This window comes from Hippopotamus amphibius, chromosome 4, assembly GCF_030028045.1.
Source record: "Hippopotamus amphibius kiboko isolate mHipAmp2 chromosome 4, mHipAmp2.hap2, whole genome shotgun sequence".
Lineage (NCBI taxonomy): Eukaryota > Metazoa > Chordata > Mammalia > Artiodactyla > Hippopotamidae > Hippopotamus > Hippopotamus amphibius.
In genome coordinates, this window is record NC_080189.1 from 161,100,179 (window position 1) to 161,120,220 (window position 20,042).

The 20,042-nt window shown below is 50.0% G+C and overlaps 1 protein-coding gene across 1 annotated transcript in view; it reads left to right on the forward strand.

Annotated features, from left to right (window-relative positions):
- The window catches only part of LOC130851983 (feline leukemia virus subgroup C receptor-related protein 2-like), a 32,450-nt gene extending 16,304 nt beyond the window's left edge, over positions 1-16,146 (forward strand). The window contains exons 3-10 of the mRNA XM_057732635.1: positions 1,583-1,723; positions 5,499-5,566; positions 6,732-6,835; positions 9,919-10,029; positions 11,155-11,260; positions 11,410-11,521; positions 12,069-12,124; positions 15,995-16,146. Of these exons, the coding sequence (XP_057588618.1) occupies positions 1,583-1,723; positions 5,499-5,566; positions 6,732-6,835; positions 9,919-10,029; positions 11,155-11,260; positions 11,410-11,521; positions 12,069-12,124; positions 15,995-16,081 (785 nt within the window). The 3' untranslated portion in view covers positions 16,082-16,146. The remainder of the gene's footprint in view (positions 1-1,582; positions 1,724-5,498; positions 5,567-6,731; positions 6,836-9,918; positions 10,030-11,154; positions 11,261-11,409; positions 11,522-12,068; positions 12,125-15,994) is intronic.
- The last annotated feature ends 3,896 nt before the right edge of the window (positions 16,147-20,042 follow it).

A 20,042-nucleotide genomic window follows, 5' to 3' on the forward strand; every position in this document is an offset into this window, starting at 1 on the left:
CCACTGATAAAAGGAGAGCTGAACAGGCAAGACAATAGATACAAGGTTCCCAATAGTGTTAAATTGTCCAGGACTATTTCCGGAGAAGAAAGAAGCAGAGCTCTGAAGCTTGGGCTGGAGGGTTACCTGAGTAGGGGGCCCCTTTGATCTTCAAGAGAATAAACTTCATTTCCAGAGCTTCCTCTAACTCAAAAAACAGTCTCCTGACCTTTCTGGAGTGTTCTCAGGGGCAATGGGGACAAATCATTGTGCTTCCATGGACCCAATTGGGGGACCAATTTAGACAACCAACTGGTTAAACTGATCTGGCCCCCAGAGAACTGGATAGCAATCAGTGCACTGAAATGGATTGTACTGATGAGGAAATTGAAACTTCCATACTTGTAATTTCTTACTCTCTATCTTGCAAAGGCCTGCTCACCACTCTCAGTTAAACAGTAAAATGAATTACTAAGAGTGATCAGATAAGGGAAGAATGTCTAGCTCTCAGGCACCCACCCCAAGCCTTTGTTTGAGACCCTTTGCTGCACATAGACTTGTTAAGTGACCTAACTTCAACCTGCAACCAATGTGAGAATGCAAATTGGGACCTTAGTCCTGATAGGAATGGAATGTCCGGCTCCTACAAGTTCCTGTTAGGACCCCCTACTATGTGGGTAACCCATGACAACTCCCTCACTCTGTAACTGCCTGTGACCTATAGAAATCTGTAGCCAATCAGTTTGTACCAATTATAGCTGTATGTTTTAACCTATATAAGGAGAAGACTCCCCTGAAACGGGGCCCCAGAATTTTGGAGCGTTAGCTCGTCTGGGTCCGCCGGCTCAATAAACCTGAGTTCTCCAACTCTCTGAGTGTTGTGCTTGGTTTCTCGTGGGATCAGTTCTTTTCTGCAACAGTACCAGTTGTCCTGAAACTAGAACATGAAGTGAATGGTTTTCCCACTGTCCCTTCTCAGTCCTTCCTATCAGGGTGGCCACTCCTGCAGGAGCATGTGTTAATCCTCTGGTTTCTCTGAGGCAGATGTCAGATTCAGACTTTGAGAAACTAGGCATGGACTCTAGGTCACGCCAATAAGAGCAAGATCCTCTTCCTTATTCAGGGGGTGTTTATTGGCGGCATGTGCCAGGCTCTGTGCTCAGCGTGGGCAGCGCAGTCCCTTCCCCCTTGGGAGGAGCTCTGGTGCCGAGTCCTTAACTGGGCTCACTGATCCCAGAGCCTCAGCTGTCACTTCCTTTCTATCCCCGTGTTACTACGGAATTTCTTCAGTGCTCTGCAGTGTGTTATTCCACGGTTACCGAGGGACTCCTTGCCTTGACCTCTGCCGGGGAGGCCCAATGCTCACAGCTGTCCAGAGGCCATTGAGAAAAAGCAATCAAAGAAGGACCAGTCACTCAGCCACAGACAGTGAGATGCATCTTCAAGAGAGGAGGCTATAGAGGATTTAATTGAAGAATTAATATTTCCTTTTGGAGTCTTAGTTCCTTCTCAGATGAGGAAGTCAGCTCTGGTCCATGTGTCAGCTCTGCAGGGGTGGGACCAAGGGATTTGCAGAATGATCTCTCTGTTTCTTTCCTCTCAGTATTCAAGGAGAAGCCTAAACATCCCCCCAGCAGGGCGCAATCCCTGAGCAATGCCTTGGCATCCCGTGATGCTTCGTACTTAAGTTCCATCATCCGACTCCTCAAAAACCGCAACTTTGTGCTTCTCGTCATCAGCTATGGTAAGATGTAGGTGTCCAGGAGTGTACTTCAACTGGAAATGTGAGAAAAGAGATGTGTCTAGATTTGGGGCATTTTTATGCTAAAAAATTACTTTTTGGAAATTCAAATTTAACTGGGTGTGTTGTTTTTGTTTTTTCCTAAACCTGGCAGCCCACTTCAGAGGGAAGGGGTGCAGCGGTTGGTTTTGTGCTTGATGTTGTTAAAATATCACAGGAATAAGAAACTATCTCCTCCTCTAGGAAAATACCCTCCCTACTCTAACATGGCACTGGAGGAAGACACAGGGCTGGAAGCAGATTCTCCCTGGTCTGCCAGAGCCTGGGGCTGGGCAGGTCCTGTGCTGTGTATCAGCCGTGGCGTGGGGTGGGTGGGGTGAAGTAAGAACCTTCTTCGGCTCCTTCTCCTTGGATCTCCAGGCCTTGCTTTCACATGCCTTCCTCTAACATCTTTGCATCCATGGCTGACAACTGCCACGTTAAGAGGGATTGGTGAAGGGCCCCTCTTCTGGAGCGTGTCCTCAAAGGGCATCCTTTTCCCGTCATCCCCCAGCCTTGCCTCCAGCTCTGCTCCTGAAGCATCTGTGCCACGGTGTGCGTCTGAACGCAGAGCCTCAGCGTGTGCCCTGAGGACGCCCTTCCTGGGGGCTCTCCAGAGCCTTGCACTGCCCTGCGGGGGCCTCGCGAGGGCCGTCGTGCCCCTCAGGAAGGTGCTGGCTTCGGGGTGGCGGTAACATCCTCCCGGGCTTCCCCGGAGCTTTGCTGAGGTCAGGCTGGCCCTTTAAAACAGGGGTTTCCTCCAGGTTCAGGAAGGACAAGAGGGCAGTGAACGCAGAGTACCCAGAACCCAGAGGCGGGATCTGGGATCCGTGCTTCCCACACTGGCCTGAAGAGAGGGTGCCCTGGGGTGCTGGGGGGTGTGTGCCTCGATTCCCCGCCTCTCTTCTGGAACGTCAAATTCAGGGAGTCTGGTCCAGGCCCGGGAATCTGCTTTTCACAAGCATCCCAGGAGATTCTGGTCTGTGGCAGGGTTGAGAGCCTCTAAAGAAGGTGTGTTACGGGTGATTCTCAGGGTCTTGAAGCCCCTTCCCATCCCAGGTGCCTCCATGCTAAGCCCAGCTTCTGAGAGCTTGGGCCTGCTCTGTGGTCTTCCTGTTCTCAAGGCCATTGATTCCCAAGTTTAAGAAATGCCAAGGGTTTTTTTGTGTTGTTGTTGTTAAAATGCAGATTCCTAGCCCCAATCCAGGAGAATCAGATTTAATGGGTCCAGGGTGCAGCCCAGGAATCTGCATTTTTAGACTCTAAGACTTTCTAATGCCAGTGGTCTCTGCACCACTGTTTGAAAAAAATTAGTCTTGACACAGGAGAGAAACTCAGAGTGATGAAGAGTCCCTTTGAAACTGTGCACCCCAGACTGGGACTCGTACCCACACAGCCAGGGCTCAAACCCAGCCAAAACCCTACTTGGGACTTGAACCCCCGGTCTTTTAATTTACAATCACTCACCTGGTGTCAGGACTTACTGAGGCTCAGGTTCTTGATGTCTCATCTCAGAAAGAATTCAGTGAGAGACAAAGTGATAGGTAAGAACTGGATTTATTTAGAGAGAAACAAACTCCACAGATGGAATGTGGGCCATCTCAGAAGGTGAGAAAAAAGGCACCAGGGTATGGCGTTGTAAGTTTTCACAAGGGTGGGTAATTTCATAGTCTAACGAGAGGGAGGAGTATCCCAGCTATTTCAGGAAGGGGGATGCGTATTTCCAGAAATTGGGCCACCGCCTAGGACCTTTATGGTCAGCTTTGGAACTGTTGTGGCACCTGTGGGTGTGTTATTTAGCTTGCTGGTGTGTTACAGTGAGTGTATACTGAGGGTTAAGGTCTAGTGGAAGGCAACCTGTCTGTCATCTTGGACCCATTCAGTTCTAATCAGTTTATGTCATTTCCTTGGGGTATGTCATTCTTTCAAAGGTTGTGTTACCAAGTCCGAGCTCTCTCTGCTCGCTACCCGACAGGCCAATGCATCGGAGATGAGGTGTTGAGGCAAGGAATACTTTATTCGTAAAGCCGGCAGATGGAGAAAATGGAAGACTAGTGTCTTCAATAAACCACTTTATTGGGGTCTGGATGCCAGTTTGTTTCATAGAATCAGAGAGGGAGAGGCTGCGAGGAAGTAAAGTTAAAGGGCCATCACTCTTAACAAAAGATCTCTGGGAATAACCAGCCTCTGAGAGGGGGATATGTTAATTTCAGCTATTCACACAGGTGGGCAGGGCAGATTGTCTGCCTGTGAGCTGAACAGAGGCACTTTAGTTTAACATTCAGGCAGAGGAGCAGGGTTCCCTGAGGCAGACCATCATGTATGATTATAATAAGAAAAGCAGCAAAAAGCAAAGGTTAAAGTCAAAGAAACAGATCTAACATGGAGTCCGATTTAGCTCTACACAGTTACACGAAGAGTGTCCTGTCTTACACCCTTCTAAGTGGACCTAAAGCCAGCTGTGCCAGTGGTAGTTGTGTGAGCCTCAGAATTAGTTTAAATTAAAAAGGCTCCTGGTGGGCCTTCCAGAGTGACCTCTATATTTGTTTTTAAAATATGTGTGCATTTCCCTTATCTATAAAATGGGGATGAGAATATTAGCTACTTTCTAGGTAGGATTGTAACGTGTTTAGAAATGTGCCTAGTCCATAAGTACATGCTGCTGCCACAATCACCACCATCACCATCATCACCACCATCACCACCATCATCACCACCACCACCATCATCAACATCACCACCATCATCACTGTCATCACCACCATCACCACCGTCACCACCATCATCATCACCATCACCATCACCACCAGCCTCATCACCATCACCACCAGCCTCATCACCATCATCACCATCATCATCACCACCATCACCACCATCATCACCACCATCATCAGCATCACCACCATCATCACCGTCATCACCATCATCACCACCACCATCACCACCATCATCACCATCACTACCAGCATCATCACCATCATCACCACCACCACCACCATCATCACCATCACCACCATCATCACCATCACTACCATAACCACCATCATCACCATCACCACCAGCATCATCACCATCATCGTTATTATGAAGAGAGGGCAGGCCCTTCTCCTTTGGATCAGTTTCAGTCTCATCTTACTTACTAAGTCACTCCATGGCTTTGGACACATGACCTCATCCTCTAAGGACAGAGATTCTTACAGTATATTCTATGCTCCATGTATTTGTTGGATGAATCGATGAATTAGGAGAGTCAAGTAAACTCTCTTTAGGGTCCTTTCTGGTTTCAAGTGAAAGACCATGTGTGATATTGAATTTGAGAAGAAATTTGAAAGAGGGATGTGGAAAGAAGTGAGAAATCTTCTGCAGAGGGAGTGTTGTCAGGAATCAGTGGTCTGGAGCCTTCTGGTGAAGGGATAGGTCATCAGGAGGAGGTGGAAGGTATCCAGTAGTTCCAGTGAGCCCTTAATCAGGCCAATGCTTAAGAGTGATATAGATGGTTCTGATCTGGGAGTAATACTTTCTGGAGCCTGTGTTTCCAGGACAGGGATAAAGGGATGAGAGGGCAATGGTGTGGCTACGAAGAGGTTAAAATGGTCAGTTTTGTTGTTTTGGAGTATTTCTTCTTTTCTGAGGGCAGCGAGGATGAGGATTTCTGACCCCCTCACCGCTGGGGAAGAAGCCAGCAATGGCCCCAGCAGCAGAATGACCCTCATGTTGTGTTTCTCCCTCCCTCCCTCAGGTCTGAATGCTGGTGCTTTTTATGCTCTGTGCACTCTGCTGAATCGCATGGTGATCTTCCACTACCCGGTAAGGGCATTTCCTAAGTTGGCCTTTCCCATAGAGAAGGAGATTTCTAGTCTGTCTGGGTGTCAGTGTGGTGTGCTGTGTGCTTCTGAGATTTGGAGGGAGGCAGCCCTGTGTCTCAGCCCCAGCTCGGGTGGTCCTCAGCTGCGTGATAGGTGGTTAGCGGCTCTGAGCTCTCATGCTCTTTTCTCAAAACAAGCCCAGTTACTTACTGAAAGATTGATTTTAGGATTAGAAAGTAAATAATAAGGTTTATATATGTAAAGCACATAGCATGTTGCCTGGCAACACAGTGGGTATATATATATACACATAGAAGCACGTATGAAATAAATTGTAAAATGTGGGCAAGGTTTAATTTTAAACTCAGTTTTTCAACAGAAAGCATGTTTTAAATGTTTCCAGAACCAGTGAGGGCTGGATGCTGGGAATGGGACACTGAGTGTCCTGGAGTTGGGGTGCCAGGTCCAACCCTCTTTTGAAAGTGAGGGTCTCCCCCTTGTGGGAGGGGTGGGCCACAGTGGGTGAGTGTTCAGGTGTGGGAGGTTGACAGGTCTGAGTTCAGATCCTGCCTCTGCTCTCAATAAAGGCCTCATGACCATGGACTAGTAGGTTAATTTCACTGTGCCTCAGTGTCTTCACCTATAAAATGGGGACTATTGATTCTTAACCTTCTGGTGGGGAATTAGGAGAATTAAATGAGATGATGATGTAAAATCCTCAGCATGGTGTCTGGCTTCTGAACAGTGCTCAAAAACATATAATTATTCTCTTCCTATCCCTTCAGCACTGACAGCTGGGAAAAAAAGTGAGTGTGAAATGTTTGGATACACATATTTCCCTTTTTCCATCTGTGGAATGGGAATAATGATAAAAGTTTGCTATAAGGATTAAATTTTTAAAAATCTATCTAAAAGTCGTTTCTAAGGACAGAAATTGTTTTATCCAGCTTCCTGTATCCTGCACACACATCCAGGGTTATATGATGTTGGGAGGAGCAACTATTCTAGGATTCTCTCCCTACAGGCATCTTGCCCTGATACGTTCTGAGAATTGGCTCTACTGGAGCCTGATTTACTTGCCTTTGCTTTTTTGCATCATGGTTACTGGGCTGTGCCTGGTGTCTTGTCCCATCACTGAGTGATCCCTGGGGCTGTGGTTTTTCCAGGGGGAAGAAGTGAATGCTGGAAGAATCGGCCTGACCATCATCATTGCAGGAATGTTTGGGGCTGTGATCTCAGGCATCTGGCTGGATAGGACCAAAACCTACAAGTCAGTGATTCTTCTTCTTGGACTGAATTGGGGAAACCTGTTTTGAAATAATATATTCACTAGCAACACGGCTCCAAAGGTGTGATTGTAGCACCTGGAGTGGTCAAGCGGGCAGTTCAAATGTATCTTCTCTGAGCCTCAGTTTCCCTATGTATAAAATGAGGGATCTCTCCCCCATCCCTTCCCCAGGCAGCCACTGATTTTATTTCGATAGCTTTACCTTCTCTAGAACTTCATATAAATGGAGCCATATAGTAAAAACATACATCAAATCAAATAAGGGCAGTACTGCCTACCCTGTGGGGATCATAGGAAGATTAGTGATAGAGGCTCTGAGGCCTATCAGAGTTCCATCACCCAAGTAGCCCATGGAAGGAGCAGATGACAGAGAAATGAAAATGAATGCGGAAAAGCATCAGCAGTTGGACAGTTGGTGGAACCCCTAAAGAGTGGGGACGAGGAGGTGCCCCATTCTCATGGCTCCCTCGTGGGCCCCGTGGGCTTAACCAAGGTGCTCTGTGCTTCTTCCAATTTACTGTGTATTTATTATCTTGCAGTTGCTTATGTTTTGTTGGTAAGTATTATGATATGCTTTGGGCCCAGTGCATTTCTAAGAGCCACTAAGATTTTAGTGGATGCCAGGCTAACCCAGGATGCTTACTAAAAATACAGATTCCTGGGTCCCGCCCTCATGCATACCAGTTCCCTAGGGGAATCTGTGTTTATAAAAAGTAGCCCAAATGCCTCAGTTCAGGAGCCAGCCTTGGAGACAGTGCTCTGGAAACAGAGGCCCATCCTGTTGTGTCTATTTGTATGCTCCGCATGTGTTAGGTGCTCAATTAATGCTGGCCAGTTAGGCACCTGCCCTGGTTGTTCTCCTCCGGGGCAGATGAGCATTCTGGGCTGCTTTGTCAAGGTCCCCAAACTTCCCAGTGTCTGGAGGCCACAGACAGTGGCGGACCTGTTGTCTGCCGCACAAACCCGCTTCTGTGAGGCTCTGGTCAGCCCAGGGCTCCCTCTGGCTGCCCTCATCAAAGCCCAATTGAGGCCGTCCCTGGGGATGTGGCTGCCTGGCTGGACACGACGAGGAGCCCGGCTGGGTTTCCTTACTGCTGCTGGAGCTGGGCTGCTGCCTCGTCTCTGCCATATGTCTGTTGTTTGCTTCGGGCAGTGAGGACTGGCCACCCCTGAACCAGGAAACAGCAGTGTCCCCTTTTGTGGGCTTGCTCTGTGGCAGGAGAAGGGAGGGGGTTGGAATGTCAGCTGGGCCAGGATGTGGGCAGCCAGATTATTCAGGTGAACTAGAAATTCCAGTGAAAACACAGTGAAAGGGCTGAAAGGGGAGGATGCTACAGAATCCTGTTGCCACCGGTTCCTCGTGTCACTTGGTGTCTACGTCCTGCCGTCAGCATGGGACAGTCTTCTCTACTACCTAGGCAGAGAAAGAGTGAGGGAGCTCAGTCATCTGGTCATTTTGGTGCCAGCTCCATTCTCCCTAAGGCTCCCAGATTTGTCCCCTTTTGTTTGGAGGTGGGAAATTGGATGGTCAGGTCCTTTTATCTCTGGCTGAGACTACAGATAGTTTTGTAGACAGGCCAGTGGTTTAAGAAGAAGCTATGGTTAAACAGATATGGCAAAAGATGAGCTTGAGGGGTCAGTGAGGGAGACAGGAGTCTAGGAACTTGGGTTCTGCAGGTGGGGAGGGACTAGATGTGGGGAGCAGGGGGATGAAGGACGAAGCTCCTCTTCCCTCAGAGGCTGCTTTGAAGACCCAGGAGGGACGGGTGTCCTTCAGAGACTGTTGGTCTTTTCCAAAGATGCAGCCCCACAGTGTGTTAGTTTTCTGGTGTGTGGGAGTAGAGGGAGCACAGGTTTCCAATACCAGCTTTGGGTTCAAATCTCAGCTCTGAATTTACTCAACGGGTGACTTTGGACATAGAATTTGCGTGGTCTGACCCTCAGTTTCCTCTTTTGTCATATTAGGGAGAATCATACATTCTTTTCTTGCAGGGCTTTTGTAAGGGTTGACTGAAATAATAAATGCATGTAAAGTGCTCCACAGAGTTCCTGGCATCCAAGAAATGCAGTCCTAGTTTGACAGACCACAGTATACACCTGTGACCCCCACCTTGTTCTGGCTTCAGGGGAGATGTGTGAAGGCTTGAAGCGTTCATTGTCTGAGTCCCGACGTTCGTGGCGGGAGCGCAGTGGGATGTGCAGAGTCCCTGCCCTCAGTCAGTAGGACAGAGAGGGATGCAGGTCCCAGTGCAGGAGCCAGGGCCACAGCAGAGTCCTGAGTGGGCAACCTGGGGGGAGAGGTGTGGGGAGGGGCACAAGCAGGGTGAGCCTGAAACAGAAACCAGCACGTGGTGATGGTCCTTCTGAGGGACCAACAAAGGGACACGCAGCTGGGAGTGGACGGAGCTTTCTCACCTGGGATGTGGAGTCAAGGACTTAGTTCAGGGCTGGAGAATGTTCTCTCTTAGTTGCCACTGTCAGGAGCAGAGTAGTTCAGATTCAGCAGGAAAATCTGTGCTGCATCTAGGCAAGTGACAACAGGAAGAACTCAAGGACGACAGAGGCTCTCACAGCCAGGTCCCTGCCAGTATTGTTCTGGGGTCGGGGGGCAAAGCAGACAAGCAGAATGGGCTTCAAGGGTTGTCTGCATGCACTGCTGCCTGACCACAGCTGATGTGTGTCCTGTTTGGTTTTTTGGTGCGCAAAGGAGAAAGGAAAGGGCTATGCCCTTCTTGTTTTTGGGAATGACATGACAAGTCCAGGTGCAGCGCAATCTTGTTGAGAGGGTTCTGCAGGAGAACACGCGTCTCGCAGGATGGCTTCATACCGTCCTGGTGTTACCCTCTGTAGCTGTGACCACAGTGAAATTGAGTAATTATTTGTGAGATCATCAGTCCTCTGTCTGTAAACCATATGGACATAATGGTTTATGTGATAGATGTCCCAGCACACAGCAAGGACTTGGCACACAGAAGGTGCCCACAATGAAGTGAGGAAGGGCTGCAGGGAGGAAGAAAGGATCCTCTTGATGTTTGAAGTATATGACAAAATCTTTACCTCTGTAGGGAGACCACTCTGCTATTCTATATCATGACTCTGCTGGGCATGGTGGGGTACACAGGGACTTTGAACCTGGGACACCTGTGGATCGTATACGTCACTGCTGGTATAATCGGGTAAGTTTCACTGTAACTTGTTTAACTGGAAAGCACCATCCATGGTTCCTGGAGCTGCCGACATCCTAGGAAGCAACACGGATCCCTTGACCTTCTCACTCACTTGTGCAAATGTGCAAATGGCCAGAGCTCATATTGACTTGTAGGACTTCAAAAGGCCACCTGGGGCTTCCAGGCCCATCCATGCTGTTGGGATGGACTATGTCCTTCACAGATCTCTGGGAGGCCAGGAAATGTTTCTATTAGAGTCTTTATTAGCTCTGCCTGGGACAACATGGGGTCACAGAAAGTACGCAGGCCTGCAGATCAGAAAGGGCGGGAGCGTGTGTCAGTTCTCCTGGGGACTAACTCAACCCACAGATATGTCACTTAACTGCTCTGAGCCTCGGAAGATAGGAATGGCCTGCCTTCTACAGCTGTTGGAAGGAATGAGAGAGATAATCGATGTGAAAGCAGCAGGAGGTGTGGTGCAGATGTAAGAGATCAGAACTGGCATTTTCTAGACATGTTGTATGAGAAAGTGTAGGAAACCCTATCCGTTCCACAGGGATCTCTGCTCAATGTCACCTCCCACTTACCAGCCTGTGGACTTGTACCTGGGTGTGTGTGTGTGCGTGTGTGTGTGTGTGAGAGAGAGAGAGGTATGGAGACTTGGTCCTTCTCAGCTGGTGACTCTCTGGAGGGAAGTAGGGAGGACTCTGAGCTCCTCCTTCTGGGTCCCAGAGAGCCATGGAGATGCTGGTCAATATCCAGGGACACCCCTCCCAGCCCAGGGCTCTGTACTCATTACGAAGAAGTTCTCAGCTGAGGGCTGAACACTCCAGGCATCTCAATCTCTCCTGTAAATTCTGACTCTGTCTGTAATTGATGGCTGGATGTAGAAGAAGCAGGGGAACCCCAAAGGTCCGCTGAGCACACAGCCTGAAGTTCTTCCTGGCCTGCAGGGGTCTCTCTTTCCTTGGAATGGCCACCTAGGGGATGGCCTGATTTTCAAGGGCCTGGCATGTCTTGATGGGAAGATAGAGAATAGGAAAAGGAGTTGTAGGGCAGGAGGTGAAGGCAGGGCTCCCTGTCTTCTTGTTCTGGAAGTTCTCCATCACCTTGTGTCTGTGATCTGGCCCTCAGCTTCTCTATAACTTGCTGTCTTGCTCTGGGATTTGAGTTTGCCGCGGAGCTGACATACCCAGAATCAGAAGGCATGTCGTCTGGCCTCCTCAACGTGTCTGCCCAGGTAGGCCTCTCACGTGGTGGTGGCCCCGGAGCCGTGGCTCTTGTTCCCTGCCAGGCTCGGCCGGTGCAGGCCCTGCATTGTGGCAGCTCAGCTGCCTCGTGGGCTGGTGGGCTGGGCCCTTGTTTGCAGTCTCCTCTGTGCCTTTGCAGGTATTCGGGATCATCTTCACCATCTCCCAGGGCCAGATTATTGACAACTACGGAACCAGGCCTGGGAACACCTTCCTGTGTGTGTTCCTCACCCTTGGAGCCGTCCTCACTGGTGAGTCGGGGCCTCGGGACCAGGGGATGCTCGGAGTGCTGGGGGTTCAGGCTGTTAGCAATGTAGGACCCAGTGTCCTGGTTGATCATGCAGATCTGGGGTTCTCATGCAGGGGGCAGAGGGGAGGGCTTGTGAGGAAGTCTGTTTGACAGGCAGTGCATGCTTTGGTAGAATGAGCACGGATTTTGGCCTGAAAAGACCCTTGTTTGAGTCCTAGACTGTGACACTGACCTCCATAGCTGTTTGACCTGGGCAAGTGGACCCACTTCTGGGAGCCTCACTTTCCTAATCTGTAGAATGGGGAGTGTTGTGAGGATTGGAACAATGTGTGCAAATTCCCTGCAAATATCAGGGATCTGTGAATGGAGGCCAGTGTCATCACTGGCTTCCGCCTGTCAGGGTCAGCAGTGGTCCCCAGGCTTCTATCAAGAAGCTGGGTACCTGTGAGCCTTAGGAGAGTGAGGGCTCCCTCTTGTGGATGAACCTGACCATTGCTCTGCTTGATAACTGTCTCTGTTGGTGCTTCCTTCTCATGCCTGGACCTCAGCATTCATTAAGGCAGATCTCCGGAGGCAGAAGGCAAACAAAGAAACTCCTAAGAATGTGAGTATGGGGGTGCTGCTGGGCTGAGATGTGGATCCCAGCTTTGCTGAGGCTGTGGCAGCAGGGCTGGGACTGGGGGAGCTCTCAGAGTGACCGGTGGCTGTGAGAGCAGCTCAGCATCACACAGGTGGAGACAAAGGGTTTCCTCAGGGGGCTCAGCCCTGCTTTTTCTGTTGCCCTTTCCGGTTCTTCTCCCACTTCCTTCCCTTCTCCTGGCCTCCCTGGTCTGGTCCCCAGAGCTGGTCACTGTCAGAGTCTGCTGAGCAACACCTGCCCCTGGATCCTGGGACAAGTCCTGAGGTCCTGGGTCCTCTGCTTTCAGCCTGGGGTCAGTGGCCAGAGAGGAAAGGTGGGTGCCTGGGGCCTCCATCCTGTCCTGGCGGTGGTGGCCTCGAGGTAGTGGCTCTCCTGGCACGTGGCAGCCTCTCAGGCACTGCCATGGGGATGGAGGGCCCGGAGCCAGTGGGTTGCCAGCAGGCTCTAAAAGGACGAGTCAGGAAGCAGGAGTTGGTGGTGATGGACAAGGAGAGGACCGGGAGTTTGATCTAGAACAGAAGTGTGTTTCCCATCTGCTCTAATCAGCTGGGAAGTATTTTAGGTGCACATCTAAGCCAGGATGAAAGGAATTTCAACTTTGAGAGTGAGGAGAGTGGGATATTTCTTTTTTTCTTCCTAAGAAATTTTATTTTTTTAAATATTCATTTTATTTATTTATTTATTTATTTATTCATTTGGTTGTGCTTGGTCTTAGTTGTGGCTGGTGGGCTCCTTAGTTGCGGCTTGCTGGCTCCTTAGTTGTGGCATTCGAATTGTTATTTGCAGCATGCAAACTCTTGGTTGCAGCATATGGGATCTAGTTCACTGATGAGGTATGGAACTCAGGCCCCCTGCACTGGGAGCATGGAGTCTTAACCACTGAGACACCAGGGAAGTCCCAATATTTCTTAAAAACAAAACAAAACACCCAAAACCTATTATAGAGGTAATATATGTTTGTAGAAAAACTGAAAAATATAGAGAAGTGTACAAAATTTAAAATCATCCTGTAATAGCATCACCTTGAGATTAGGTGCTGGTTTTTTGCATTTATTCATGCATGTCTGTGTCCACATATAATATATATGTGTGGATAAATGTAAGTACTTTTTAAATAAAAGTGGAATCTTGTTGTATGTGCTTTTTTACTTGTTGCAAGCGCTTTATCAGTCATCAGTCTCTTACAACATACTTTTTTTTTCATCTCCCCGCCCCACCCCTTTTAATGACTGCACCGTGTTCTAATGACCACACATGGATAAACATGATTTGTTTAACAGTTTTCCTGTCCGGGAACATTAAGATTGCTTCTGATTGTTGTTATAAACGATATTGTGATTAACGTGCTGGAGCTGAATCTTTGTGCATGGTCTGAAGCACAGTGTTTCCTCGAGAAATGGATCAGTGGTCGTGCCCATTTTTAAGACTTTGATGTGTACTGCCAGACTGTCCTCTAGAAAGGTGCTGTCAATACTACCAGTGCTCACTGCTCTTGCAGTGTATGAGGCCAACACTGAGCATTTATCATTTTTTAAAATCTTTGCCAATTTCCTAAGGCAAAAATCGTATCTAAGAGGTGCATTTAGCACTTTAAGAATGTTAGCAGATGGGTGGTAATCTTTAGTTCCTTACTGTTTGTCCTCTGATCTCATGCCCTGGAGTTGGCAGGCGGCACAGGGAAAAGATGGAGGGAGTTGCCGGGCACAGGACATTCAGTGGGGACACAGGGAAAGCCTGAGACAGGAGTGTTATGCTCAGGGGCCTGTGAGAACTGTGGCATCACCACTGTGGAGATGGGCTTGTCCCTGTGCCATGGATGAGGAAACATGAGATTTGGGACTCTTTGGTGAATCTATCCTGAGCCTGGGAAAAGGTGCCTGTGATGACAGGATAGATTTCTCCTGAAAAGGTTTCAATTTGGAATGTGATGCATTGTGTCAAGTGATAGGAGATTTTGCTGTGTTCACTTTATAATCTGTATGTCCCTGGGCAGATAAAGGCAAACAGAAGAAAGTAAAGGTCACCTATAGTCCTAGCACCCAGAGAGAACCTAGTAACATTTTCATCATTTCCCAGTGTGCTTTCTGTGGATGTGCTTGTGCACATTGGGTTTTCTACTCTGCTTGTTTCCTTACTAGAGCTTGACAAACTTTCTACACCATTGCACCGCAAACCCCACATCTGCATGTACACATGTCAATTTCCTCTGGTTTGCTATTTAGGTTGTTCCCACATTTCACCATCTTGCAGCCAGATCCTTGTCCGCATGGACCAGGTTTGCTGATCCAGGGTGGAGGTATTGGTTCAGTCCCGTCCGTATGGACTGTGGGAAACAGCACCGAGTAGGACCAGGAGTCCAGTCCTGTGCTGGTGCTCAGCCATCGGTGTCCAGGATGCTCACTGTGTGTCTCTGCACCTCCCTGGCATCTGGGGAGCCTGGTGTGATGGGGGGTCAGAGGCATGCTCGGCTGACACCCAGGGAAGCCAGGGCTGTCAGAGGACATCCGTCCAGGAGCCGTCATTTCACACCCTGAGGTGGTCGGTGTAAGTGGGGTCTGCACACTGTCATAGGAATTCACTCTCAGCGCCAGGGGAACACAGGGCAGGCAGCGCATCTGTCCAGAGCAGCTCCTTCTAATCAGTGAAATACGTGGTTTTGCTAGAAAGAGACAGAACTTCTGGGCTGGGGGTCATGACTGGCCTTCAGGACAACAATCTGCATATGGGTTTCCATTCTTCTTCCAGCTGGTAGTTCTTGGCCACAGAGACACTAAGCTCTGTTTGATTGTGGTTTCAAGGTGATGGCTCTGGTGGAGGCGGGCGCATGTGTGTGAGTGTGTCAGAGAGAGGAGACGGCCTGAGGGGCCGAAGTCGGCTGCTGGCTGCCTGAGTGAAGGGTTCTCGGGGCTGAGGCTGAGCTGGTGACAAAAAGCTGGCAAGATGGAGAACGGGAAGCTGGATCTACCGCTGTTGCCTCTGGCCCAGGCTGCCCTGAGACAGTCGCTGGGGAAGAAGCTCCATTTGTCCAGCTGACACGCCCTGCACCTGCTCCTCCAGCCTCAATGGTGGGGGTGTGTGGGGCTGGGCCTGTGCACGAGGCAGTCTTGGGAACTGGATGAGCCCTTGGGGAAGAAGCAAAGCATTCCTGAAATGGCAGACAAATGCTCAAGTTGGCAGTCGGCACTTATAGACCTGACAGGATAATTTCCAGGCCGTATTTAAATCCCACCTAGATAACAAGTCTGACCCAGAAGACCTTCTAATTTTGTGTCATCGTCCCCAAGGAAGCCGAAGACGAAGTGACCCAAAGCCTCTTTTTCTTTGGGGAAATTATATGTACATGTTTTGAGCCTCCTGCCCTTATCACAGTGCTCTGTGGCGTCTGTCCCACGCACATGGCAGCAGTCTTCCTCATCCCGGGGCTGCCCCTGACCCAGGTACTCAGCAGTCCTGAGCGGGGTGCAGACCTGGGCCTTTGCACAGCCGCCTGGGGGTCCATCCAGGTGGGGTGAGGCTGTCAAAAGGGAGAGGAGGGTGAGCGGGGCTCAGTGACACTCACAATAGGATGGTCTGTGGTGGCTGTAGAGTCACAGAAAGCTGACCTTTCTCTTCTTCCTTTGATCCTGTCATGATGGTGTGAGTGAGTCTGGGGAGGACACTTGTGACCAGGCTGGAGCTTCGGTCCTCGTTCCCTTTGTTCACTGTCAGGGATGCTGAGTGCCTGGGACTCTGGTTTTCCCCACGGATTACAGACTCACGGGCAGGCACACTCTGCAGCCAGGGTGGAGTCCCTGCCTCTTCACCCCAAGGACTGCCTGCTTGTTTGCCTTGTAGAAACCCCAGGAGGAGGAGGAAGAGGAGGAAGAAGAGGAGAGCAAAATCAGCAAAGGCCCCACCACTGTGCTGGAGGAGCATCTCTGAGAGAGAAAGGTGGTGGGACTCAGGGAACACGGACCACCCCCACCTCTTCCGCCAGCACAGCTCTCCCCGCCAGCACCACGGGCTTCCCCGGAGCAGCTTTTGGAGGGAATCGGGGGGGAGACTCTGTGGCTTGGAGGGCAGTGCCTCTGCCTCCTGGCACCCGCTCCAGAGCTTGCGTTGTCTACTTGGGGGAGACGGCACGTTTCACCCAGTGCAGATTGGGTCGCCCCTGCCCCTCGTGGTTCCGGGAGCTGGCGGGGGAGGCGGAGGGAATCCTGGAGTGGGTCCTGGCCTGCCTCGCCTCCCCCCACATCCCTCGGGAGAGAGCCTGCAGATTATGACGGATGGACAGCTTATTCGGGAGACTAACTGTTTCTAGTGTCTGTGGACCCTTAGGGGCCCAATTGTAAGGAACAGCAGCTGTTCGGGACGAGGGTCCTTCTTGGGCCACCAGACTGACTGCTAAAGTTCTGTGGCAGAGAAAACACCATCAGGACACACCCCTCAGGACTCTGGGACCAGGTTCTCCCAGCTCACGTTGGCGTCTGTCTCAAACCCTCTTTCCCAAGAGCTGATGGAAACAAACCTCAATACATTTGACAAAACTGTGCCGTGGCCGTGGAGGAGAAGCCGAGTTCAGAGAGCTGACCGCCTCGGGGTGTGAGACTGCATATGACCTGGGGACTCTGGAAGGCTGACTTGGGACCAGGAAGGTTCTTTTCTACAAAAGATGTCCTGGCCCAGGGCCTTGTGTGTCACGGTCACCTCTGCTGCCATCAGCTGGACCCTACCCTCGTGCTCGTGTTCCCCAGAGGGAAGGCGAGCTCAGCCAAGTGCCTGTAACTTTACTGAAAACTAACCTGGATCCTTCCCCTCTGAGAACCCCAAAGGTCTCCTGAGAGACGAGAGGAAAGGGGTGGAAGGAGAGGTGGCCCTTGAATGGGACCTGGGTCTGCTGGGTTAGGTGAGGGCATTCCACCTCTGGTGGCGACAGTATTTCACCCCCAGTCCCTCTGCCCATCCCCTTCTATAATAGCAATAATTTTTTCTCAGATGTTCTGAATCTAAAGGGATTTCCTTTCAACAGCCCAAGCTGACCTCTCCTGCCTTGTCTGCTGTCTGCTCTACTCATGGGCTTGGGAAGAATCTCCTCAAGTAAGACGTTTTGGTCCTTTCTCCTGTGCGTTGAGCTCCATGGTCATGAGCCCTGTGCTGTTTCGCTGTGGCCCCTGCCCCAGCCTCAGCGTGTTGGAGCAGCCTGGGTGGCAGCGGTGCTGGGGCCACTGCCCGAGGGCACCCGGGTGTGTGTGTGTGTGTGTACAGATATTCTGTACATAATAAAAGGAGTTCACTTCTGGTGGGAGGACTGAGTTGGGGGTGGAAGGGAGGTGGAGTGATGGGGCCTTACTTTTTGATAAGGAGAAAGTGTTTACTCATCAGTCCTTTACAAGTATAAACGAAATGTCTACTGAAACTTTTTTTATTTTAAAAACATAGTATTTTCTACTTGTTAACATCAGATGTTCTAAGGCAATAGAAGATTCTCCATGTGGTCTGCCTTGTCATTTGTTGGGGCAGAGATGGCCTTGGTGGTGGGAATGGGCAGGAGGGGTGGGGGCTCGGGGTGGAGGAGGCGCTCCTGTGGCCTCCATACCATGGAAGGTGGTCCTCTGTTGACACAGGTGTTGCCCTCCTAGTGGGTTATTTTTAAGAGACTGCAAAGCTTACAGCTGGCCTTTGTGAGGGACTGCAACTCAATGCCTGACACACGAGCAGGACTGCTTTCCATACAGCGTGCACATGAAGAGGGTTCACCTGAGTATGCCTGCTGCCAAGGGAGCCCACTGTGATTTCTGGCTCTGCCTCAGAGGGTGGCTGGAATGTTTGTTCTACAATCACAGCAGTCGTGTGCCAGGTCGCACTGGCTGGAATCCAGCTTTGTCATCTGCACTTCTTCTAAATTGTCCCCCCTTCCTGCCACTCTTCCCTTCGCAATTGCATTTATCTTATGTGTGTTATATGAATGGGCTGCAGCGATCATTTTTCTGGACATTTCTTCTCTAGAGAGTTGCACTGTGCCTGTGGCACTCTGGCACCATCTCTCTTAGCGATTCTTAGGTGGAGAGACAGTATTGTTTCCACTTTCAGTCACTGGGGAAGGGAGCCAAGCCTGGGCTGTTAGAGAAATCTAATCCTCACAGTGTCTGCCAAATGCTCTGTATCATTTCTTTAGCTCCTTCGGGATCTTGTCCTTATTTATCTGGAATCACACTTCTGTGATGCATGCCTAGGGGATCCACATCATCTCATGCTTTCATTCATTCCTTTTAGGTGGGCTCCCTGAGGACCTCCACTCAAATGTTAACTCTCTGTAAGATCATTCCTTTTCTTACTGCCTCCTACAGTAGCTGGTAAGGGAAAGACCAAAGCTCCTACCACTGAGCTATTTTTCCAGGTGGGGGCGTGAGGCCTGGAATTGCTACAACCACTTTTGGCACCATAATCACCATAAAGGAAGCCAGCCTGTGGATGAAGCCAATGTAGGAGGGCAGAGCCAAAAGAATCCCAGAGAAATGGAGCTCAGTCCTGATCAAACCATTCCTGAAACCTATAATCCTCTTTTCAGTTTTGTGAGCCGATGTTATCTTTATTACTTCGGCTAGTTTAGGGAAGATTTTGTTCCTCTCACCTGAAGCACTTTAACTGATTGAGAATTCCCAATTGAAGTATGAACTTTAAGCTTCCTGTCAGGGCCTCACAAGTTCCCTGCTTGCCCTTCCATCTCTTACCTTCCACTCCCTAACATAACCATTCTGTAGTTACAGTGATCGTAGTCCTTGAATAATACTAGATGATGCTCCCTCTGCCCTAAATGCCTGCCTCACATCTCTTCCTTTTAAAATTAGTTATTTTTGGCTGCATTGGGTCTTTGTTGCTGTGCTGGCTGCATGTGGGCTTCCTCTAGTTGCTGCTAGCGGGGACTACTCCTCGTAGCGGTGCTTGGACTTCTCTTGTTGGGAAGCGTGGGCTCTAGGCTCCTGGGCGTCAGTAGTTGCAGCACATGGGCTCAGCAGTTGTGGCTCTTGGGCTCTAGAGCACAGGCTCAGTAGTTGGGGTGCACGGGCTTAGTTGCTCCGTGGCATGTGGGATCTTCCTGGCCCAGGGATCGAACCCGTGTCCCCTGCATTGGCAGGCGGATTCTTAACCACTGTGCCACCAGGGAAGTCCCCTGCCTCACATCTTAAGACATATGATCCCTGTGATTCAAGTCTCAACTCAGATCTCACCTCCACAGGGAGGCTTTTCTTGATGATCTAAGTTGTGTACCTCACTCCCCTTCCTGATCACAGTACCTTGTTTTCTAGAGTTCTTCTCATTGTCTGGAGTTGTCCTTTCAGATGTAGGCTTGTTGATAGTCTGTCTCCTTGACTACAGGGACATTGCCTGGGTCATTCATTTCTCTTTCCTAAGTGTCTGGCATGGAGTAAGTGTTCAATAAACACCTGCTGAAACAGGGAATGGGCTCTGGCATCTCCACACTGTGCATGAGGGCCCAGCCAGTGTGCAGGTGCTTGCGGTTGTGTTTCGATGGCAACAGTCTGCTCCAGTGCCATGCCCTTGGGCTCCAGTGTCCTTCTTTTCATGGTCACACAGCTGTTTCTTCTATGTTGCCTGGTTCGGCTTTCTCAAGAATCTGTTTCTTCTTTGGGAAGAAAACAAGAGAGGGTCCTGGCTGTTCAGTTGTGAACTGAGAATCTTGAAGGTGGGGACGGAGAGGAGGAAGATTTGACTTCAGGAGAAATGAGCAAGAGATAAAAGGCAGCCAGGTTTGCCTGGGTCTTGAGTTGTCCTACTCATTATGGTATACTTGATCAGCAGGAAACTGTGATTCTTCTCTGCTAGGCCTCAGAGAAGGGCAGGAGTGCTCTGGGCTTAGGGGAGGCCAAAGTACCAGGACTGA